The sequence below is a fragment of the Nannospalax galili genome, unplaced genomic scaffold (assembly GCF_000622305.1).
Source record: "Nannospalax galili isolate Female #2095 unplaced genomic scaffold, S.galili_v1.0 scaffold290, whole genome shotgun sequence".
In the NCBI taxonomy this organism is placed as follows: domain Eukaryota; kingdom Metazoa; phylum Chordata; class Mammalia; order Rodentia; family Spalacidae; genus Nannospalax; species Nannospalax galili.
In genome coordinates, this window is record NW_008331486.1 from 3255279 (window position 1) to 3281286 (window position 26008).

General features: G+C 41.9%; 1 protein-coding gene across 8 annotated transcripts in view; it reads right to left on the reverse strand.

Annotated features, from left to right (window-relative positions):
- The window catches only part of Mapkap1 (MAPK associated protein 1), a 246942-nt gene that overhangs the window by 110974 nt on the left and 109960 nt on the right, over window positions 1-26008 (reverse strand). For all 8 annotated transcript variants that reach the window (XM_029559663.1, XM_029559662.1, XM_008824842.2 and 5 more), the window contains one exon: window positions 10424-10600. In XM_029559663.1, the coding sequence (XP_029415523.1) occupies window positions 10424-10600 (177 nt within the window). The remainder of the gene's footprint in view (window positions 1-10423; window positions 10601-26008) is intronic.

The window sequence follows — 26008 nt, forward strand, 5'->3', positions numbered from 1 at the left end:
AGATGGTCTCAACACTTACTCTTTTCCATAACTCCACCCCCTCTCCCCCCCGCCGGAAAAAGGAAGGTGCTACTGGTCCCATTTTTAAACAGAGGAAACTGAGAAGTCTGGCCAGTGAAGATATCTGTCTGAAGTACACACTAAGTTAATGAGTTATATGACTAGCAACAAATCCTGCAGGGGTCACCATTTGACCCTAGGTCTCCAAGACTCCAGAGCCTGTGTTGTAACACCTCATACTATTCAGATTGGAGGTTGACGGAATCAGGGCAAGAAAGGACTTTTAGAGGACACATCTTCCAGATGGGAACCATTGACCAACCTGCGGAAAAAGTAATACCCACTGCCACCGTTCAGTACGATTACAAATGTCCTAGTTCTCAGAGATCCTTTCTGGAAAGATCCTGCAAAATGTCATGGTTTCATGAGCCGCAGTCTCAGTTTCCAGAGGTGGAAGAAGGGTGCCAAGAGCCGCACTCCATTGTCTGGTGCTGACCATGACCAGTTCATGACAGCCATGGAGATGCATTCCTCTGGGTCCCACCTGCTCTGGCCCCTTCCATATGTGTTCATGCCCTAGCACTTCAAGGTAGGAAATGAAAATATATGATCAAGAGAAAACTTTGTAATAACTGCAGCAGGCCACTTTAAAGTCAGTCCTTTGGGTATTTCTTTATCCATAAAGGGAGTTTACAATAGCATGAATGCCACAGTTTGTTTCCTCTCGCACTGACCAATTTTTTTAAAAAAAGATCAAAGCACATTGTGCAAGCATTCAGTGTTTGACATTGGACAAAGTACTCTTTTTCAAAACAGACATTTTCCAAAAACATAACTCGCTAGACTAATGGGCAGTGAGAAGCCAAAATGACTGCCCTCCGCCTTCTCCTTGTGTTATCTTTGCCAGAGTCCTTGGGACTTGCCAAATCCGGTCATGCCTGCTTAGCTTGCTCGACTGATTGTGCCAGAAAAGAAAATAAGACACAGATGTATTTGAGCTCTTTGAGATGCCAGTAAGAGAGACAGCTAATGGCTTCATTTCGACCCTCCCCTTCCAGCTGGGCACAGGTGGGGATAATGAGGTCCCTCTCCCTAATCAAACTCAATTATTTACTACTCTATATAACCACAAAGACATTCACATTCAGTTCAGAATATAAAACACACCATGGGCTACTTCCAACCACTGCCACTGGGTATTTATAACAAACTCAAGTGGCTAACAGTTTGCCTTGGCAGGAGTTTAAGTGTGTAAAGTTTTGCAAACTGTTTCTGTTCAAATATGTCCTGCTGAAATGGGGTCCCAAGTGGGGTTCCATAACTATCAGGTCAGTGAACTGCATAACATGTGAGAATGTATTCACCATGCAGTGCAGACAGGATCTGGAAACCAAACACTTCATTCTACTGCAATCTTCTAAGAAGCTTCACAGTTTTTTCAGCAGCAAGACTGACGTTGTATTAATAAACATTACAAGTCACTAGCCTGACATGTACATAACAGCAGCTGACAGACTCCAACACAAGCTGAGGGAGAACAGAGGAAATCAAAATGAGGCGTAGTAACTCAACACGGCCAAAGGGGCTGCATCACGAAACAAATCACATTAATGTCAGAAATCTAAGTCCCAAACTTTTAAGAGATACAGTAACTAAAGCAACAATCTGGTATAATTTGGGGGTACTGAAGCCAACTGATGGCTATCAAAATGTGTGCTTTCACTGTATGAACAAAGCACATCCTGGCATGCTCTCAAGCAGACAGACATTCCAGAGAGCAAAACACATATCTGGTTTGTCTGACCTTTAAATTCTTAGAAGTATGTAATTAATGCTTTCCATCTTTATTATTCATTCCAATACTTCTGTCACTTTAAACAGACACAAAGAAAAATCTTTTCTTTCTCCAGACAATAGCCTTTGCCAAAAGGAAATCAAGTCAGATTTACAAATACAAAATTAAACAGGCTGCATATGCTCCATTTCCACACACGAGGACAATCTGGACAATGAAAATGTTTGCTAATACACAGAATGGGAAGAACAACACACAGCTGGCCTGCTCTGACTGCAGCAAGCAGTAACTTGGGTAATTCCTGCCCTAACTGCCAGACCTGACTGCAAAGAACACATATATCTTCTCTTATTCTGTGTTCTGCCTTAGCTTTCCCTCTTCCCAAGCTGTGTGATCTCACTCTGACCCTTAGCTTAGAGATTTTAAAGACGAGTTGCTGGTAAGGAATAAATGAGATGATGCCTGCTAAAGGCGTTCATTGAGTAAGTGTAGAAATACTCATTTTCATTCTTCTTTTTCTCTCTTCTTTCCATTTTACAGACCACAGGCAATGCCACTTAAAAGCTAATGACACACTTTTTGATAAAAGTTTTGTCGTTTGGGGAATACTTTTGAGATATCATCAACAAGATAAATTAAAACAGACTCTTTTGAAAAACCCTCATATAGGAAAGAGCAGTGAACCCTGACCATGCCCCTTCCCATGTGTTTTATTAGCCTGAATTTTCTTCTCTTGACACCTTCCTTCCTCACTCCATGGGAGGGGCCGAGTGTTGCTCTGTCATTGCCATTTGTGAACTGTTTGGTTTCACAAGTTCTACTGAATGAGCACTCTGCTGGGGATGGTAGAAGCAGATGGGCAAGACAGGCCCCTTTCATGTTCCACCATATCCCTAGAGGATAGGCAGGTCTTGGTCACTGCAAGCAAGGAAGCACTTCTCCAGATGTTGGACACCATTTGAAATTCAGTTTTTCACCTGGCTTTGCAGGCCAATCAAAAACCCTCTAGGGGCTGGTGTGGCTCAGCTGGTAGAGCTTGCCTAGCAGGCACAAGGCTCTGGGTTTGATCTCTAGCAGCAGGATACACCAGGTATGGTCGTGCTGGCCTGTAATCCCAACACTGGGAGGTAGAGGCAGGAAGATCAGGAGTCCAAGGTCATCTTCAGCTGCACAGTGAGTTCCAGGCCAGACTTGTATACATGAAACCATGTCTTTATTATTTTTAAATTTTTTAACTTTTTGGTCTTTCTGAGACAGGATCTCCCTGTAGCCCCAGCTGCCCTGGTACTTACTATGTAGACCAGGCTAGCCTTGAACTCACAGAGATCCACCTGCTTCTACCTCCTGAGTGCTGGGACTAAAGGCATGCACTACCACACCTGGCAGTCTTATTTTTAAAATCCATTTATTTTTGTTTTATGTGTATGAGTGTTTTGCTTACATGTATGTAAATGCACCTGTGCATGCAATGCCTGTGGAAGCCAGAAGTCGTGAAGATCCCCTGGAACTGGAGTTCTGGACCCTTGTTTTTAAAAACAAACATGGGGCTGGAGAGATAGCAAAGCAATTGAGAGCACTAGCTGCTCTTGCAGAGAACCTGGGTTCAGTTCCCAGCACCCACATGTCAGCCATTCATAACTCCAGTTCCAGGGGATCCGACACCCTGTTTTGGTCTCCTCGAGCACTGCATGCACATGGTACACATACAGGCAGGCAAAGCACTCCTATACATAAAGTAAAAATAAGTAAAAGAAAATTTTTAAAAGAAAAGAAATTAAAAAACAATCTCCCCTACTTTTCCCATCTCCTAGTCCCTCCTTCCCCCTGATGTCTAACTATCTTCACTGCTTAAGTTCAACGTAGTGTAAGCAACTTAGGGACAGACAGACAGACAGACAGACAGACAGACATTGTTCATCCAAAATATCTGATGCCTTTTCTATCTACCTTCACACATCCTCCTTAATTTTTGCCAAAAACAGACAGGGACAATGCATAGCTCAGAAATCTACTTGTGGACTTGGTAAACAGGCAGGTTCCACTAGCATCTCCTAATTTGCAAATTGTTAAGAGAAATCTTGTCTCCTTCAAACCACAGCTCACTGTCCCAGGGGTTTCCTGAAGCCTAAGGGACTTGGAAGGAAGGCTAGAGCTAGGCCTGAATTGGCAAGAATATCAGAAGGCATCCAACTCCATATTCTTTCTACAGAATGTTCTTCCAGTAGGGATTCATTAAAGTTTTTTTGTTTTTATTTTTTCAAATAAATGAAGCCTATTGTATTATTGCCAATCTCTGGCTTACTGTGGTAGATTTATTTCTTTTCACTCTGTTTGAGGGTAGAAAATGTATTAATAGAATGTAATTAGTTTTGGGGGGAGGAAATCTTTTTGAGATAGGGTTTCCCTGTAGCCCCAACTGGTGTAGAACTCACTATGTAGACCAGGCTGGCCTCAAACTCACAGAGATCCACCTGCCTGTGCCTCCCAAGTGCTGGGATTAAAGGCGTGCACCACCACGCCTGGCTGAATGTAAATAATTGTAACATCTAATAATTCACAATCTTTACAGGATGGAATAATGGGAAAAAATTCTCTCCTTTCTGCCCAATATTAATCTTGAACAGCAGCATTTTCTGAGGTTCCATTTATGTATATATAAGCCTACTAGAAGAAATAAGCCTACTAGAAAAAGCCAGAGGCTGACAAACAAATCGAGCCCAAGTCCACTGCTTCTATATTGCCTGTGGCAACTTTCACACTACAATGGCAGTGTTGCTAGAGAAACCATATGACACACAGGCCTAAAACATTTACTATCTGGCCCTTTAAAGACAGTCTGCCAACCTCTAGGATAAGCTGGTGAGATCTGGGGGTTATATGTTCCAACATGGAGTGCTATTTAATACCACTAATGGACTTAAGTAATGGTCAAATGGCATTACTCAAGCTGCATGCAAAGTTTGTTAAACAGAGAAAAATAGAGCACTCAGTGCACACAGGTTCTTTATCAGAGCAGGTTGCTGATCTTTGAAAAATGTGTGCTCTTTGCTGCCTAAGTCATGCTGTGCACACTATCAACCAGGTAGAGGTCTACCCGTCCTGGCTGACTGGGGTAGGCATGGGTTCTGCTCAGGTTCTGATACAGGATTCTGAGTTTCAAAACAAGGAAAAGTCCTGGGCAGAACAATTAGTCATATAAACAGAAATATGGTGGGACAAATGCAAACAAGACTTTTCTACCAGAGAATATTACCATTAGGGGAGACACATTATAAAGATAAAAATGAGAGGGCTGGAGAGACAGCTCAGCAGTTAAGAGCACTGGCTGTTCTTGCAGAAGACCCAGGTTCGAATTCCAGCACCCACATGGCGGTTAACAATTGTCCATAATGCCAGTTCCAGGGGCTCTGCCCACCCTCTTCTGTTTTCCGGGGGCATTGCATGGTACAGGTGTACTTATATACATGTAGGCAATGCATGTACACACATAAATAAATAATAAATAAAAATGGTGTACTGGTAACTAAAAGTATCACTCATTGTTTAAAAGGGAAATTACATGATGTTTCCATGAAAATAAAAATCAAAAGAGCCAAGTGGACAAGTAAGTCATTTAACACTCATTAAATACAACATTAGCAATCTTATTTTTAGTAAAACAATAGCATCAAAGTTAAGTTTGTATTTTATTAATGCTATAATCTTACTTATATCTAACCTGTAATCTTTTAGGTTTTGTAACAATATGGAATTTATAGGTAAACATTAGAGGATTTTATAGAGCTTTACATTGTACGTACTTAGGTAGCATTATAGTAAAAACAAATTTGGGCAAACACTGAAGCTTAGCAATGAGCCTAAACTTGGGAGAATTTATTTTCCCTTAGGATAACTAGTCCTTATGTTTAATAAGATTCCTCTTACTCACATTTCGTAGGTGAAGAGACTTATAAAGGCAAGTAAAGTTGCCAAAAGGGCCTCTAAGACCAGAAGGTAACTTGGGGCTTGCTTATATTCAAAGTTCAGTGACAGAGAAGTTAAGAGTGCTCAGCAAGCAAGGTGGGACATAGCACTTGCCATCAGTCCCCCTGGCAGCCCACAGACATTCACCTATTCCTCTATAAACTCCTATGCTGGGGACACAGAGACTAGTTCAGCTATCCTGCCGCAGTCTTCATGGTCTTGCCTATCTCTCAGGATGTCTGCTCATAAAAGACTAACTTGAGCCATCTATAGATCCTCACTGCCCACTACCTGCCATGTCTAGTGAAAGTTACTCCAACTCAGGCTTTTCAGTCCATAAAACAGTTAAGAAGGAGTCAGGGAAGCAGAAAAATGTAGACGAAGCAAAGTTACCCACCCATCAAACTGTGGAGCTGCATGGGGTGTAGATGACCCATCAGCTCCTATTTTCAGAGGTTTGTGTGACTCAGTCATGACAACAGTTGGCACTAAAGGTAATGCTCACCCACACCAGGCACAGGTGTCCCCACAATTGATCCATGAGGTCAGCCTTCATTTAGAAAGTGGAATCTACTGACTGACTAGGCACCACTAACTAGCACTCCCTACCCCTACCTTTCACTAGGGTGTTGGAAAATGTCCTCATAGGCTCATGCATTTGAATACTTGGTACCCAATTGGTAGTGTTGTTTGGGGGAGGTTATGGAACCTTATAGAGGTAGAGCCTTGCTGGAGGAAGCATGCCACTGGGGACAGGCAGGCTTTGAGGGTTTATAGTCCCACCCTACTTCCTGTTCACTCTCTCTCCTTCCTATATGGGGATGAAGCATGGTCTCTCTGCTTCCTGCTCCTGTTGCCACACCCTTCCTGCTATTATGGACTATATCCCTCTGGAACCATAAGCCAAAAATAAATGCTTTCTTCCTTGTTGCTTTTCGTCATGGTATTTGATCACAGCAATAGAAGAGTAACTAATACACAGAGTTGGCCCCAGTGTATTCCTTATCATCACGCCTGCTTGTCTCTATCTCCTTCATGCTTTTGGAGCATATCCCCAGAGGCTCTGAAAGGTCTCTGCCCTATTTTCACTTAGAATATCGGCCAACTGGTGGGTGGGAGGCTGCTGAACCCAGTACATACACACAGGTAGATGGTCAGTAATCTGGAAAACTGGGGAAGAGAGACAGTTTACTGACACTTTACTTTAAAAAGCTCACATACAAAAATCTCACTTAACATCATCCCCCCCTCCAAAACATTCCAGACATGTCAAATAAGCTCTCTTGAACTTTGAAACAGAAAAAGATCAATTGAGGGGTGTGTTTGGGAGTAGGAATACAGAGATAGGGTAACTTAGGTGGAAATAAGAGTGCTGAGTTTAAAGCAGCTGTTACTCCTCTCCCTTCTCCAGTGGGCTGGGTGCTCAACCAGGTCCGATGTGTTCTTGGACACCTGCCTAGGTACATCTATCCCTGCCCTGACTTGTTCTATGGAAAATCATTCTTCAACGGCTCTTCCTTAAAAAGGACTTTCACTTCCAAAGACTGCTATGGTCATGTTAATATTCATGCCTAAAAATCCTTCTAGTTACTTAAAAATGCAACTAACAACTTAAAATACCATTGTATAACTCTACCACTCTCTATTTGTGGCACTGTAGATTAAGTCCAGGGCTTTGTGTATACTAGGTATGCACTTTACCAGTGAGCTATATCCCCAGGCCCTGTATACATTAAAGTAGAAAACAAAACAAAACAAAACAAACACATCTGTAATGGTAAAATTGAAAAAGAAAATGGTTTTATGAATTCTGCTGATGGCACTATAAACTAGTATATCTTTTAGAAGGTTATTTGATAATAAAGTCAGAATCTTTGGCTGGGGTCATAACTCAGTGGACGAGTACTTTCCTAGCATGTATGATGAGGCCCTGGGTTCAATTCTCAACACAAACAGATGCAGACAGAGACAGTGATAAAAAACAAAAACAAAAACAAAAACAAAAACAACAAACCTCTATTCTATAACCAATACCCCTACTTACTTAAAGGAAATGAACCTAATTATTCAACAGAAATCACAGAGACATAAGTAATGACTGATACTACTTATGAAAGTTCAAACAAGGAAATAATCAAAATATTCTGTGTACTTCGTATATCTCTTACCTCATTTTAATGATTTGACAAGCTTGTCCCTACTAAGTAGTAATCTCCATGAGAGAAGAAAGGGTTGTCTTTGTCTAGATCTCTGACACAAAGTAAGTATAGATTGTAGGAATTAAGAATATTGAAATACTTTATTTTTTGGTCTTTTTGAGACAGGGTCTCCCTATAGCCCCAGATGACCTGGAACTCACTATGTAGACCAGGCTGGCCTTGAACTCACAGACATCTGCCTGTCTCTGTATCCTGACTGCTGGGATTAAATGTGTGCACCTGGCCCATGAAACATTTATAATATACTATTAAGCAAAAATATAAAGCCCATATGTAACTAATAACAAACTATAACCTGTATACCCATAGAAATGACCAAGTAAAACCCAAAGCAGGGATGGGGAGACAGTTTGGTGGGGAAAATGCCTGCTGCAGAAGCACGAGGATCTAAGCTTTATCCCAGCACCCATGTAAAAGGTACACTTCTGAAACCCTAGTGCTGGGGGACAGGGACAGGCAAATCCTGGGGAGTCTGCTGGCCTGCCAATCTACCTGAAATAGTGAGCACCAGGTTTTTTGAGACACTGTCTTAAAAGTAAGGAGGAGCCAAGTGTAGTGGCGCATACCTTTAATCCCAGCATTTAGGACCAGAGGCAGAGGCAGGTGGATCTCTGTGAGTTAGAGGCCAGCCTGGTCTACATAGTGAGTTCCAGGCCACCTGGGGCTACAGGGAGACTTTGTCTCAAAAAAATCAAAAAAAAAAAAAAAAGTGGAAAAAGAAAAGAATCAATCAATAAATAAAAATAAAAAGTAAGGTGGAGAAGCAACTGAGGAAGACATTCAACATCAACCTCTGGCCTCCACATGTATGTGCACAGGTGCGTGTACCCATACACAGGAGCATACATGCAAGCATGCACGTGTGAGTCTGCAGACACATATACCAGGTTCACTAGGATGGCAGAATAACTGGATAGCTTTTGAAGTATTTTAACTACTCTGTAAAGCTTTTTTTATGTGTATCAGTGTATTGCCTGCATGTATGTGAGTGCACCCGTGTAGTGCAATGCCGTGGAGGTCGGAAGGCTTCGATTCCCCTGGAACTGGAGTTAAGGATGGTTCGTAGCCGCCATGTGGGTGCTGGGAATCGAACCTGGGTCCTCTGCAAGAGCAGTCAGTGCTCTTAACTGGTGAGCCATCTCTCTAGGCCCAAAGCTGCTGTTTTGGTGCCTCAGAAATGAAAAAGTGGAACAAAATGTGCCGTTTATACACCAAACCTGCCCTGAGGGTAGAGATGAACCAGCTGCTGTGAAAGCTCAAGGAGCTGCTCCCAGCTCAACCCAGACACCGGGTGCTCTGTTCTTGCTCAAGGGCAGAAAGATCCAGAATGACTCATACGTTGCACAACCCCATTTTCCTAAATTTCAAACAAAGGAATCTGTTTTAAAGGGACAGAGAAAGTCCTTCAAAGCAATCCCGCCTTAGGATAGTGAATTTGCTGGTTCCTAACAGCAGGGGGTGCCAAAGGGATCACTATTATTCCCAGGAGATGATCAGAAGCTAGGCTGCAGAGGCCTAGGTTAGAAGCACTTAGGTTAGAGTGAAGCTGGAGTGTGTAGGTTCACCCTTAACCACTGGGACTCAGCAGCTCTGTGGGCCCAAATGGACAAAAAGGCATCTCCATCTCTACCTATAGTAGTTAGCCTTTCCTCAGATTGTACGTGGAGGCAACAAATCACAGTATGGTAAGCCATGCTGGCAACTGTCATGAACAGACATCCTATCTAACTCCATTGTACACTGCAATCGATGTAGACTCCTGAAACAGCATTTATACTCATCATCATTTGAAACAACAGGCTTTAAAGTTAAGGTTAGATCTCTTGCTGGGTTGTGCTATTTAATCTACTAGTAAAACTGGACTTGTCACTACATCACAGGCTTAGATCCGGTGACTTTCAACATAACAGAATCCTTTCATAATCCAATGAACTTTATTTTATGCATATATATACACTTTTCTGAGAAGGATTTTTCTAGGTTTTACCAGACTGACAAAGGGACAGAAAAGGCTAAGCACAGTCTAAAGGAAGGCACCTGAGGAAGAATCAAACTGGATGTGAACAAAGTTGGAGACAAAATAACCCTAAGTCATAAAAGAAAAGTGGCTTCAATACACATCTTTATTTAGTCTGGATTCCTTGACCAGAAGGAGAACCCCAGAAGGGTTGCTGCTCTAGGCCAAGCATATCTGTGCCTCCAGAAGTCTACTTGCAGATATCTAAGACCTACCTCACACAATCACTACTGCAAAGCAGGCTGTGTGACCTAATTCATGCAGGGCATGAACTAGAAATGTATAAATTCCCAACATCTCTCTGGACATAATCACATGAGTTGACTCTCCAGGTACCAAATATAATTCACTCAGTGAACAAATGTGATCAGATATGCAACACTAGAAGACCAGGGTTGAGACAGAGGAAAACAGCAAGTCAGTACTCACATTCGAACAAACAGTGACTCTTTGGATGTCAGACCAGGAGATGAATACTTTTCAACCAGGGCCAAAGTACTGAAGCCAAACTTATGAATGGGCTCGTTGGAATCCAGTGGGGGGAAATCCGTGTCTACCTCCCCATCATCCTCAGCAATATGCAGGCAGTAGGCACTGACGTTGTCACTGAAAGGAAAACCAATATCAGTGAATATCAATGTAGAGAAAGGATGTGAGGACCAGATGATATGGAGTAGTGGAAAACTGACCCTGTTCATCCCTACCCTAATACACACAAAGGAAAAATTCCCTGTGGGAGTTAGAGGCCTTTGATGTACAGGTAAGATTGGTAACCAGGACCATTTACACAGTTCCCTTTGCCTAAAGAGTGACTATTCAGGAAGGATTTTATTCCAAATTCCACAGATCCTTAGCCGAATAAAGCAAATGGCCTAATATATCCTGATGCAGACACCTGGTCCTTCTGACCACTATCACTCTCCCCTCTTCAAAGAGTGTAAAAACTCAGTTTATTTAAAATAAGGGGAAACTATACCAACAGATAGACTATTTGAAAGCCGAAGTCAGGGCTGGGGATGTAGATTAGTTGGTGGAATGCTTGTCTAGCATGCAAGAAGCCCTGGGTTTGATCCTGAGCATTGAATAATCCAGATGTGGTAGTACATACTTGTGTTCTTGGCACTCAGAAGGTAGAGGCAGGAGGACCCCACGTTCAAAGTCATCTTGGCCACATAGTCAGTGTGGAACACATGAGATCTTGCCAATGAATGAACGAATGAGTGAATGAATGCTGAAATCAATATAAATACTTCAAGGCAGCCCGTTCCAGAGTGGACTGGGAAACTGTAAACCTGCTGCACTCAAAGGCAGGCTGGTTTTGGAAGCATAATCTAACAGCTCAGAAGACAGGAGAATTCTCAATTCCTCAGCTCAAATTTTAAGTTTTAATTACATGATTGATGCCTAAATTAATTAATTACAAAGTGTATGCTAATTGTTTAATTGGTTGCTTGATCTATATAGATCATTTTTTGAATTAAATGAGTTGATTTACAAAGTTTATTGATTGGATGTGACAATGAATTATTTCGCTGACTACCTGATTTGCAATTTCCCAATTAATTCACAAATCTTTAGCTGCAACTCTGCTTATTGAGAGTGAGCCTACTTCAGGTGATCTATACTCAGGGAGTCTGTCATGGCTGAGAGATATTTATTATAGAAAACAGGTAATAGGGACAGATTAAAATTAATGGAAACTGTAAATCTGCTAAATGGATGGATAACAAGAAAGTAATCTGGCCATGGCTGTCACTTTACAATTCATGTATTTGCAATATGGTGAGAAATTTAAAATTAATATCTGAATGACAGAAGAGACTTTTGAATCTCTGAAGCGGGTGCCAACTTAGGCACAAAGCTAAGGTAGAAGCAGTGCACTGTAGATGAGGAATATGCCACAGGAGAGTGCTAATTATGAGTTTTGCAGTCAGAGAGACTTGAGTTCAAATCTCAGCTCTGTGGCTCATGGGCCATGTGAGTCGAGAATAAGTTTCACCTTGTCTTTCAGTTTCCACATCCATTATAATGGCCTAATTCAGGATTAGATTTAAAAAAAATGTATATAGCACCTAACATATAACAGAAATAAAAAAAAATAAATGGTAAGGTAACCATAATAAAGTCAGATAGAAACTAACTTTCAGAGTTATGTCAGTCCTTAGATTATGGAAGCATCGTAGAACAACAGAACAACATCAGCCAGCTTATTCCTGGCAGACAAGTCTCTAATATGTCCACTGTGCTGCAGCCTTGGGGCTGCTGAGCCTCTAGAGCTTTACGAACAGGGCAGACATTGATGGGACAAGCAATAGACAGCACAGATTATTTATTACCATGTAAATCAATCTGAGAAATGTCTGTGATTCCCCAGTACCACAGAGGTTCAAGGACAAATAATAAGCCTATTGATCAAAGCAAAAAGCCAAACACTGATATCAGAAGAATTCTGCTTTGACTGTCATGGTATGCCCCAGAGTTCCTAGCAAAAAAAAAAAAAAAAAAAAAAAAAAAATTCAATGAATATTACAGGCTCGGATCTGAGAGCAAAACCAAAGGGTTCACTAAATGCTACTATTCTATTTTTTTGGAGGGGGGTTCTTTTTGAGACAGGGTCTCCCTGTAGCCCCAGCTGGCCTGGAACTCACTATGTAGATTATGCTGGCCTCGAACTCACAGAACTCCACCTGCCTCTGCCTCCCAAGTACTGGGATTAAAGCCATGTGCCATTACACCCGGTTCAAGAAATCATTTTTAAAAAGAAGCTACTGTTGGTTTTCACTTGTGAAACTGCATGGACCTCCAAATTAGTACTCATAAAACATTATACTATCATTAGCTATATTTATTTGGTACTCTGTGCCACATACTGTGTGAACTGGCCTAGACACACAGGCCCACTGAATTTTCACATCAACTCTGTGAAAATCAGTTACTGCTTCTATTTCATAAATTAGAAAACAGGTGTAACGAGGTTAAGTAGCTTGTTCAACATTAGATGATGACATGTAAATGAGAGAGTGGGGATTCAAGTCCAGGCACCAAGAGTACTCATTCTTGACCCCACCAATCTCTTGGCCAAAATCCTACCCTGTAAAGAACATTCAAGGTGCCTAGGAACTTAGGAACCCATACCCATTTGGCATTTGATAAGAAGGAACAGCGACACATTAGTCACTAAAAACAAACTTAGGAACTTAGATTTATTTTAACCTCCTCCCTTTTACAGATAGGGAGCAGAGACCTAGAAAAGAGGAGGAAAGAGTTCAAGATAACCCAAATCAACAGAGACAGAGCTGGCCTAGAGAGCTCGGGTCTCCCCCACCTTTGCTCCAAACCTGTTGATCCCACTTTGAAATGGGAGGAGGGGGAAAAAGAATCTGGTTCCCACCCTAAGAATTCCACAAATGCCAACATTTAGAGCTTTCAGCATAGGGAAAATAGGGGCACCTTCCTATGACACTGTTCAGTGAAATGGATTCTGAACTACATCTGGACTCGACTTAGCCACTCGTCAAATCTCTGAGCTCCACCTTCTTGTACAAAAAAGGCTTTCTCGAGGAGAATCACGTGGACTTCTGACAGAATCCAAGTGGGTCTACTTTCTGGTGTTCTTGGTCAATATTTCTGGGTGCCAAAGGTCACACAGTTCTTTCCTTTATGCATCCACACTCTCAAAGAGCGGGATTCTCCTAGCACTTCATGCTTACTGAAGAGTGAGATCGACAACCAAACAGGCTTCCTTGCTCACACTTACGTCAGAGATAGCAGCTTCAGACAATGGAGAAAGCAGCACAGGAAGAGGTCAAGATGAAAGGTGAATCTGAATTTGTTTTTCAGACAGGGTCTCAAGCAGCCCAAGCAGGCCTCAAACTTCCTATGTAATCAAGGTTAGCTTTGCGCTCCAGATCCTCCTGGCTTAGCTGCAAGCATGCAGCACTACACCTGGCTTCAGAGGGGGAACTTCTATAGTCCTTCAGGCATGAGTTCTGGCACCCCATTTTTTAATGGATAAAAAGTGATAAATGACTGTAATTTTCAATTATATGCATAAGGACTACAAATTATTATACAAAAGGTTTACAAAGGCCATGTATACATTTCAGTCATATGTGATTTTTCTATTTTCCATACTTTCCAAGTGTCCTACAGACACATAACTCTCATTTCCCCTTCCTTATAAGGTGCTTACAGTTTTTTTTTGAGACATGTTATTTAATTTCCTAATTTGAGAACTCCTATCCTTCTGCATCTGTTTCCCTAGTGCTGGGATTACAGGTGTGACTCATTACAACTTAATTTAGTTTTGAAAGGCTAAGACATGTCCACTGTAAATATTTTAGATATGTGGTACAGTATAGGAAAGAGAGACATCTGGGCCCACTGCCCAGGGAGAGGCACCTGAACACTGCCTGCCTTACCATATCCCTAGGTTCCAAATGCTCACTATACCAAACTCTGGAATTACAGAGGAAACAATCCATATACCACATAAGGTCTTATAAAGAGTCAATGACTTTATTCACTACACACTGTGTCTAGCATGAAAAAAGATTCTCATTTTGCCAAGATGTCTTTGACAACTCTTAATCTTCTGATTACAGTGAAGTGCAGACAGCATGAGGCAGAGAAACCTAAAGTTCCTGTTTGACTAACTACAAGGGGATAATAAGATTAATGAGCAAGTACAGGAATCTGGACCCACAGGGGAGGTTCAATTTTAGACCTGGGCATGGAAGAGGGGACAAGAAACTATAAGAGGATGGATGTTTGAACAATAAATGTGAGCAAACTGGAGCCCATGGCCAGTAAGAGATTCCTGGGCAGAGCAGATGAAGACACACAACCAGACCTTCAACGGGTAAACTAATTCAGCTTCACTTCTTTATGGGTCATCAAGTGACAGAAGTTATTTTCATTGGGAAAATGTATTTCACTGAGCTGCTGACCAATATTCATTTTGTGTTCATATGACTTTTATGACGTATCAGAATTCTGCAGCCCATATATGGCATTTAATTCATACATGAAAATTCAGGAGTGGTCCAGGAAGAAGCCCAGATTTTATTTATCTGGTATGTTCCATTAATATATTCATAAAAAATCATTCTTTGGCTGGGCATGGCGGCGTATACCTTTAATCCTAGCACTTGGGAGGCAGAGGCAGGCAGATCTTTGTGAGTCCGAGGCCAGCCTGGTCTCTATAGTGGGTTCCAGGACAGCTGGGGCTACAGGGAGACCCTGTCTCAAAAAGACAAAAAGAAAAAAAAAAAAATTCACTCTTTGGAAATGCAAAAACAAGCAAAGAAACAAAAAACCCTTTTAAGTGTGATGACCAGAAGCAAATGCCTACTGTTTTGTTTTCAATGAAAAAGAAAAGAGCACATTATTCTGAAATGTCCAGAACTCTCAATACTAGGGCTTTCATGTTTACTGTGGGGAGGATCACTATTAAGAATGTTCTGGGAATTAGTGAGGAAAAAGATAGGCTCCTGAGAGGGTTATGGCTCATAACCCTTTTTCTCTGAAGTCAGAGAGAAAAAAATAAGACTGTCAAATTTCCATCCCTCCAAATTGCCATAAAATGAAAGGTAAAAATTGATAAATATACTATAAGGCTGTTCAAGCTACAGCAACCTCACACAGGAATAGCTAAGTCTAAATCACCCAGGACAGAAGTTCCAGAGAGAAAACACAAGCCCTGGAGCCTCTGGGCAGCTCAGCCTAGCTCTCACTTCAGGTGCTCTGTGCCTCACAGCTACCAGATGCCTTTGCTAGTCTGAATGCTTCACTTCTGTCTTCATGTTCAGAGCAGAGCTCTGTTGTCTTGAGAATGTGGAGCATGCTTATAACAGTTGTTATTATAGTTCTTTCAACTTCCTTATTTGATAATTCAATCATTTCTGAAAAGTCCTTTGTATTGCTCTAGATTAGACATTCTTCCAAAATTTTACAAAATCTGCAGGATTCTGAAACTCAGAAACTCACAAATTTACCCTGTAAACATCAATCACACTTCAGAAGAGCATTTCAGAACACAAATATGGTATTGCCACATCCATGCTTAAAGTCTTCCACTATCTTTAGAATAAAGTAAACAGAAGTCATCAAAAGTCTAGCTTTACTTGAGGCTTGGTGGTGCACGCCTTTAATCCCAGCACTTGGGAGGCAGAGGCAGGTGGATCTCTGTTAGTTCAAGGCCAGCCTACCTAGCAAGTCTAGGTCTGTCAGTGCTGTAGAGTGAGACTCCATCTCACAGAACACAAAAAAAAAACAAAACAAAACACCATATCACAAACCCAACCCAACCCAACCCAAACAAAACAAAAAACAAACAAAATCTGTCTTCTAGAACCCCTTCCATTGCACCTTGCTGTCTTTCAAGACAGTCTCCTGCCATTCCAGAGCACATACCCTGGGCTTAGCCACACCTCCCACTTACAGATCCCTCATCAAATGACATGCCAGTCCCATCATTGTGGACTGTCCACCTGGAGGCTCCCTGTTCCTAGTGGGTTAGCCCATTTAGATTTAGCTCAAGCATCATTTCCACTCGTAAGACTTCTCTGACATCCCTCCCACCCTAACAAAATACAGGCCTCCAGACAGAACTAGCAAGTCCTTTCCTGTATCCCTAGAACTCTCTGGACATTTGCTGTTCTGAAAGTCTCAATGATGCTGGAGCTGAGCATATGTGATTTGGTGTCTATCTTAACCACTAGGCTGAACTTGAGGCCACAAGCTTTATGATTCTTTGTATCCTCAGTGCCTAGCATAGGACCTGGAATGCTGTAAAGAACAGGAAATGTTTTTGAGAAGGCAAGGAGAGAGGGAAGGGAGGGGTCTCTTAAATGGCTACTTGTCTGTCCATGATGCTACTTGTGTCTTTGTACAGAAGAGTTGTTAAAAGCAAGGGAAACTGGCAGATCTAGTTCACATTCTGACTACACTACTTGTATCCCCTTCCCTTCCCATCATCACTTAATAGAACATACATGACCTTGGGCAATTACTTAACTTCCTAATCCTCAGTTTCTCTCCAGCAAAAACATTATTATCTATGATTTCCAAAGCTGTCTTAAGAAATAAGATAACACCCTTAAGAGTGCTTAGCACACAGCGGATACACAGCAGGCACTCTACTGCTTAATGATCAACCATCAACTAGCAGTTTGTAAGCCATGATCACAGGCTTTGTCTTCTGCTTCGTGACTATAATGCTTGCAGTAACTCCACATCTACCATAAATCTATCACTTACCAGGTTGAAACCATCCAGCTTGGTAGCTTGTTTCTGTTGAGTAAAGGTCTGCACAAAGGTAGAAGCTTGCCTCAGCATGCACTTGGTGAAGGACCCCCCTGGCAGAGCAGGGGTGGATCATCTGTCTAGATTCTGCAATGTTCCCATGCTCTCTCGTCCATTCCACAAATCACTTACTGTACTGTCTTACAGACTGGGGAATACAGCCCATAAAGCAGACACGAACAGACTCCAAACCCACTTCTGTGTTCCAGTCACACTGGTGCTGCTTCCTCCTGTACTGGGTTGCCACCATACTGTTCCATCCGCAGGTACCCTCCCTAGCTCTAATGCCTCTGGGATCCACTGCTGGGGACTCTCTCCCTGACTCCCAGGCTAGGCACTCATAAATGGTATTCCTTTCCTTGGAAGCACTCAGCTCCAATTTAAAGCAAACATTATTTGGTTGGGTTGTATGCTCACTTCCTTCAGTAGCCTGTTGAATTCATGAAAGAGAGATCGTATCTGGCACCACTCAGCACAGCCCATCCAGTGAAATGCCTGGGATATAGCAAACCCTCAATAAACATTTGTAGAACGCATGAATGAGTACAAATGGTAAGTGAAATGAGCCAGATGCAAAGTGCTGTTCTACTTGGTAATCTCTCCTTCCTCAACACACTGCAAAATTTCCACATTCCTCTTGTCCTCCATTTTATCCTTAATATCTAGGGCCTGGGGCTCCAAATATATTTGCTGAAGGATGAAGGAATATAACCATCAAAGCTGACCACGGTTGCCACAGGTGAGGAGGAGGGATGAAGAGGAGTGGCAAAGGGCTCTGGAGAGTAAGCAGGATGTAGGAAGAGCAGGCAAAGGCAGCTCTCACTAGAGTCCAGTAGAAGTTCATGGGGTCTCCTTGCCAGTGTAGAATGGGGAACCCTAGCGCATACAGGAGCACAGCTGGGAGTCATTACAAAGAGACAACTACTTAAGCTAAGAGTGTTATTTAAGCAAGTGGTTCTTAATGAGGAGTCTGAGGAATATACAGTAGCAGCAGTGACCTACAAAAGAGAGAAGACTAGATACAGGTGTGCACTCGTGCATGTTGGGAAAAGAAAGAAGATACAAAAGAAACCAAGTAGCACAGTTGGCTGGAAACAGAAAGGTCCTGAACACTGCCATACATCTACCGCAGAGTACATGCCATGGCACTTTCTTGAGACATCAAGGAAGGGCTAAGTTACGCTGCTCCTGTGGAACGATTGCTGCTGCTGAATAGCATGCAGTAGCAACACAAACATAATTGCCAGGCATTTTTCCTTTCCTTTTTATAACAGTCTTCTAGTTTCCATATCATTTTACCATGAGAACAGCATATTACATGGGGCTTACACAATGCACAAGATTATGCAGTTGCTGTGTTAACACCAGGTATAAAGCCAAGACATGACTTTGTCCTCCTCACTTTTTTTTTTTTTTGTCTTTTTGAGACAGGGTCTCCCTGTAGTCCCAGCTGACCTGAACTTACTATGTAGACCAGGCTGGCCTTGAACTCACAACGACCCACCTGCCTCTGCCTCCCGAGTGCTGGGATTAAAGGTGTGCACCACCATGCCCAGCTTGTCCACCACACTTTTAACTACTATATTATATTCTGACCAAAATGCTAACATATTTTAGAGAGTTTCTATGAAAAATGAGGTTTGATGCTCAGTGAGATAAACTCTTGACTATAGAAAACCCACCAACTCTTCTCAAGGGATACAGGTAGATGCTACATTAGAATGAAGTGAATCCACAAGAGAATGGCGATCTATAGCACTTGGCTAGGCCATATGTTTATATATTTGCATTGCTCAACACGGAACATAAGCTACATGTGGTTACTAAGCATTTTTTAAATGCAGTCAGAATGGAGATATGTTTCAAGTTGCAAATAAACACCAGATAATAAACACAACCATAACAAGATATGTTTATGTATATATAAATTAAATTTTTTATGATTACATGTTTTTTGTTGTTACAGGGTCTCATGCAGCTTACACTGGCCTCCAGCTCACTACAGAGCCATGAATGACCTTGAACTTCTGATCCTCTTGCCTCTATTGCTCAAGTGCTGGATTACAGGCATGCGCCACCATGCCTAGTTTTAAAAAAAAATTTTTAAATTTATTAAAAATTTTTTTTTCCATTTTATGTGTATGCATGTGTTGCCTGCATGTAGGTCAGTGCACCCGTGTCGTGCAATGCCCACAGAGGTCAGATCCCCTGGGACTGGAGTTATGGACAGTTGTTAGCTGCCATGTGGGTGCTGGGATTCAAACCCAGGTCTTCTGCAAGAACACCAGTGGTCTTAACTGCTGAGCCATCTCTCCAGCCCCACACCATGTCTAGTTTTATGAAGCACTAGAAATCAAACCCAGGGCTTCATGCATGTGAGGCAAGTAACTAAGCCAAATCACAAGCCCTTTATGTTGACGTAATATTACTTTGGATACAATAAAATAAGATTACAGAGCCAGGCGTGGTGGTGCGCGTAATTAATCCCAGCACTTGGGAGGCAAAGGCAGGTGGATCTCTGTGAGTTCAAGGCCAGCCTGGTCTACATAGTGAGTTTCAGGAAAGCTGGGGCTACAGGGAGACCCTGTCTCAAAAAGACCAAAAAAAATTACAGAATTTAAGTTCACTTTTTGTTAGTTTGTAAAATATATAATTATTAAGAAATTTGAAAATACAAATAAGCCTCTTGTTTGCAGGTTGTGTTGTATATCTTTAGAACAGCATGGCTCTGTAGCTTGAAAGTTCCACTCACTGGGCATAGTAATAACCCCATAGGCACACTATTCTAGTTTCTGGACTTCAGCAAACTCTTCAGGCTCTTAGTGGCTCACCTATCTAAGTAGCCTGATAAATGGCAATAGGAGATAAGAGACTAGAGAAAGCATGCTGAATGTCAAGGGACATCCAGGAAGAAGGTGGGAAGAGAGTGTTCTAGTGCATGAGAGTCTTGATGTACGACTACAGTCTGTGCATAAAAAATGAGAATAGTCCAAATTACCCTTGAAAAATCCCTTAAATTATCTATGAAGTAGAGTAAATGTGGTTCTGTGTGACGAGAAGGTGTATATCAAGTTTGTGACAAGGTAAAAGCTCACTGAATTTTAGTTTTCTCTCACAAATGGGTGTTACTCAAAAGGTATTGTTCCACTTTTTAATCTAATGAAAAAAACATAAATTATGGAATTAAAAAAAATCTTACAGGTCAGAAATAGGCCCATAGAAAGTCAACTGATCATTAACATAGGAGCAAAGGCAATTTAACAGAAGAAAAAAGTCATTTCCCACAAATGGCATTGGAGCAACACAATTATCCATACATAAAGCAGGAATTCAGACACTGACCTCCCCTCCAAATTAAATTCAAAACACATTCCTTTCTTTTCCTTTATCTTGCAGTGCTAGGGACTGAGCCCAGAACCTCATTCCTTGCACATTAGGCAAGTGTTCTAAACTGAGAAGCATCCCTAGGCCAGGATCATAGCTATAAGCAGAAAGCAAATAATCTCAGCCCCTAAAAGATTAACAAAGGAGAAAAATCTAGGTGACCTCAGATTTAGTAATGACCTTTAGCTACAACTCCAGGACCAGCAGGAGGCTCAGCGGGGAAAGGCACCTGCAGCAGACCTGAGCACCTGAGTTCAATACCCAGCCCATGGGAGAAGAAAACAGCTCCCACAAGCTGTCCTCTGACCTCTACATGCATGTGATGGCACACATACAATTCCAAAAGCATGATCCATAAAAAAAAAAAAGCTGGTTAAGTCAAAGTTCATTAACATTTAAAACTTCTGCTCAGGGTGCTGGAGAGATGGCTCAGTGGTTAAGAGCACTAGCTGCTTTTACAATAAACATGAAAAACCAGATCTAAATTGTCAAATCTGACCATGGAAAGAGACTGGAGTTATTTCAGTTAGTTTCTTCCCACTGTTTCCCTCAACATCAGTGCATCAAAGTAATGAGGAAATCAGGCTAAATTCTGTAGTCTGAACGTACTCTAGAGCTAACAAATACAAGAAAGAGTAAAGGAAGTCAAGAATTCCAGCCAAGCTCTCCTCCTTCCCTGGGGCCAGTCTACCACTACACTTTTCACAGCACAGAGGCAGCTGAACAACGCTCTTAAATGGTTTTCTTGACAATCAGACTCAAATTGGAGGGATGCATCTAGCAATTTGGTCCCCTGTGAATGAAGTGATCTTCCACAGCCCAACTCACTGGGAAACACCAAATACAGATGTATTCTAGCACTGAAACAGGCCAAAAAGAAAATACTTTACACACTGCTCAACAAGGATTTGCTTTACAACTGTCTTTGACCAAATGGAAGAAATCCAATGTCACAAAAGAACTGTAAAAACTTGAAAAGACCAGAGCTTACAGAGTGTCAGTGTGATTCGATAATTCAGAATCTACTGGTAGACTAACTACTAAGATGTCCACATGCTGGGTACTCAGCGGAGTAGAAACAGTAAAAGACCATCTCTCAACTGTAGGTTTACAAACTAGCCCAGGAGATCATCCTTAGGAGCATCAGGTTCTACATGAAACACAGCTGCTAATTAGACTAACTGAATCTTCCTTATCCTTATTACTTTTTCATAACTATGAAGAAAATTAAGGAAGTTAAAAGTATTCTAGATTAGGGGCTGGAGAGACGGTTTAGCGGTTAAGAGCACTGGCTGCTCTTAGACCTGGGTTCAATTCCCAGCACCTACATGGCAGTTAACAACTGTCTCCAGGGGGTCTGTCTGCAGGCACTGCATGACACAGGCACAATTACACACATACAGGCAATACACTTATAGACATAAAATTTTAAAAAATTAATTTTAAAAAGTATTCTAGATTAGTAATTGAAATATACATACATCATAGGCAGTTGTGAGTCACACAACATGGGTGCTAGCAACTCAACCCAGGTCTTATGCAAAAGCATTAAGTGCACTTAAATGCTGAAACACCTCTTCAGCCCCACTGTGGATATTTTGGTGGCTAATAACCAACCATAACTCCAGTTCCAGGGGATCTGATGCCTTCTTCTGACCTCTGTGGGCACTGCACACACAGGTACACTTACATACACACAGGCAAAACACCCATACACAAACATTTTTTAATTAAGCATTAAATTCTACTGTCTGACTCAACTCCAGTACCTACCACTGCCCCCAATCCCCATCCCCATTCCTCTTGCAAGTTGAACTGAAGACTTGCCAGGGGGAAAGCAGCACAGGCAGAATGGAAGTAGGACAGTGTCTAAACTCAGATGGGAGGGAGGAAGAGGGACTGTCTAGTCTCTCTCTGTTACTTTATACTAGAGAGCATCGTAACATTAAAAATTTATTTTAAATATAATTTCATAAATCACATCTTTTTTTTTTTCGGTCTTTTTAAGACAAGGTCTTCCTATAGCCTCACAGAGCCTGGAACTCACTATGTAGACCAGGCTGGCCTTGAACTCACAGAGATCTGCTTGCCTCTGCCTCCTGAGTGCTGGGACTAAAGGTACACATCACCATGTCTGGAAAATTATATCTTTTAAAAGGTAAGTTTCTTTTGGCATTATTGTGATTAATGATATATTTCGATAAACTATCTTTAAAATATTTTTAATATTTATTATTTTTATTTTATGTATATGAGTGTATGCCTGCCTGTATGTAAGTACACCCATGTCCTGCAATGCCCTCAGAGGTCAGAAGAGAGCATTCCCCTGGAACTGGAGGTACAGATGGATGTTAGCCACCGTGTGGGTGCTGAGAATCGAACCAGGGTCCTCTGCAAGGGTAGGCAGTGCTCTTACCGCTGAACCATCTCTCCAGACCTTTTGAATGTTTTTTTAAAACATATATACTTTTACTTTATGTGTATGAGTGTTTTGCCTCGTGTACGTAAGTGTGTACAAATCTCTCGTGGCCAGAAAAGGGCATCAGATCCCTTCAAACTGGAATTACGGATGTCATGTGGATGCTGGGAACTGAACCCAAGTCTTCTGCAAGAGCAGTCAGTGCTCATAACCGGTGAACCATCTCTCAAACCAACTTCTATCAGTTTTGTTATTTATTTATTTATTTATTTATTTTTGGTCCTGGAACTCACTATGTAGACCAAGTTGGCCTTGAACTCACAGAGATCTGCCTGCCTCTGCCTCCCAAGTGCTGGGATTAAAGGCGTGCGCCACCACGCCCGGCCACAGTTTTATTTTTTCAAAAATATTTTGGTCAAAAAGACCAAAAAAATTTTTTTTTGATTATTTTTATTTTATGTGTATACATGTATTACCTGCATGTATGTAAGTATACCCGTGTTGTGCAATGCCCAAGGAGGGCAGAAAAGGGTGTTGGATCCCCTGGAACTGGAGTTACGAATGGTTGTTGGCTGCCCTGTGGGTGCTGGGATTCGAACCCAGGTCTTCTGCAAGAATAGCCAGTGTTCTTAACCACTGAGGGCCACCTCTCCAGCCCAGTGTTATTTATTTTTGTATGTTTTTGAGACAGGGTCTCACACTGGAGAAACAAGCTAGACTTGAATTCACTGTGTAGCTCAGGCTAGTCTGAAGTCTGATGCAGTCCTCTGGCTTCAGCCTCCCAGTGTCAGGAGCATGAGCACCACTGCAGGACCTTGCTTCTTCACTCCCTCCCTCCTGACCTTTCACTGATAAGCTTTCACTCCCTATTTTCCCTGGCTGTTCAGAAAGGTGTATTTTCTTCTTTTACGGGCCAGTAGTTGTATGTGTGCACACAGGCAGGCACGGGTGTGGTACATGTGTCTGGGGAATCCAGCTGTTGATGTTGGATATGCTCCTCTATTCCTCTCCACCTTATTTTTTGAGACACCAAACTGGCTAGACTGGCTGGCCAGCAAGACCCTGGGATCCTCCTGTCTCTGCCCTCAGCATTCATGAAAAGAGTCAGGTGTGGGTGTATGTGTTTGTAAACTCAGTGGTGGTGGGCAGACTCCAGGGACTACTGGCCAATCAGCCTAGGCTAATCAGGTAAGCTTCAGGTCAGTGAGACAGTCTCAAAAAGGTCAGTGAGACAGTCTCAAAAAACAACAGCTCCTGGAGACTGACACTAAAGGCTGTCCTTTGGCCTCCACAAGCATGCACACACACATACCAACACCAACACATTCTCTCTCTCTCTCCCCTTAATATTCTTCAAGAGGCAATAAAAACTTAAGAAAAAAAAAATCAAATAAAAATGTATGCTAGGGCAGGCGTGGTGGCTCACGCCTTTAATCCTAGCACTCAGGAGGCAAAGGCAGGCAGATCTCTGTGAGTTCAAGGCCAGCCTGGTCTACATAGTGAGTTCCAGGACAGCTGGGGCTACAGGGAGACCCTGTCTCAAAAAGAACAACAAAAAAAAGTATACTAACGTCAGGCATGGTGGCACACATCTTTAGTCCCAGCACTCAGGAGGCAGAGGAAGGCATATCTCTGTGAATTCAAGGCCAGCCTGGTCTACATAGTGAGTTCCAGGTCAGCTGGGGCTATAGGGAAACCTTGTCTCAAAAAGACCAAAAAAAAATTTGCTGAGAAGCAACATATTTACAACTTATTTTAAAATAAAAAATGTTTTAAACTTACATGAGAGTTAAAATTCTACTATGGTAAATACTGGTAGATAAAATCTACATAAATGAAATTTTTTTGAGGTGCTCTATTATTTTTAAGAATAGAAAGAGGTCAAAGTATAAAGACCAAAAAGTTTAAGCACCAACTACTTTAAATGAAGAGTGTGTATGGCATGATCACATGGTCTGTCAAGCGATGCAGTGGTTAACCATCATGAAGCTGGGTTTACAGTTATTTTCCTCAGCAGCTTGAAGGTACCAATGTCTTATGGCACCTGTTTTCAGGAGGAAGAGTCTGCTGTGCAAGCAGCTGTGCTTCCTGTAGGGATGGGTACCCTCTGGAACTTGCTTCTCCTATACCTTTGACATTCTCTAGCATCACAATAGGATGTCTAGGTATCAATTAACACTGACCTCTGCTGCTTGGCACACAGAAAGCAGATTGTTGTTGTTGTGTGTGTTTTAAGTACCATTTTTAAATTGCTTTTATTTACTTTTGTGTTTGGTTGGTTTTTGTTTTTGTTTTTGTTTTTTTTTTGAGAGAAGGTCTCACTATGTAGCTCTGGCTGACCTGGAACTCTCTATGTAGATCAGGCTGGCTTCAAACTCACAGAGATCCACCTGCCTCTGCTTCCCAAGTGCTGGGATTAAAGGCATGTGTAACCATGCCTGGCCTAAATTTTTCTTTGACTCACAAGAGGGAGGAAAATAGCACATGGAGTTCCCTGAATCCTTTATGCAATTTTCCCCAGTGGTGAAGCACGTCGTAATGCTCAGCAGACATAGACCAGTCCCCCCATTACTGGTGCTTTTATCAGTCCAATCATAACAGGGTTTGAAAATTGTTAAAATTCATATCCAGCAGGGCATGGTGGCGCATGCCTGTAGTCTCAGCACTTGGGAGCCAGAGGCAGGCGGATCTCTGTGAGTTCAAGGCCAGCCTGGTCTACAGAGTGAGTTCCAGGACAGCTGGGGCTACAGAGAGACCCTGTCTCAAAAAAGACCAAAAAAATAAAAAATAAAATAATATAAAATAAGAATCTAGACTATTTGTAACTTTCAGTCTCTTCAAATAAATCACGCAGGCTTTTCTCTGCATTTTCTTTTATTAAACTTTCAATCAAAATGCAACAATAA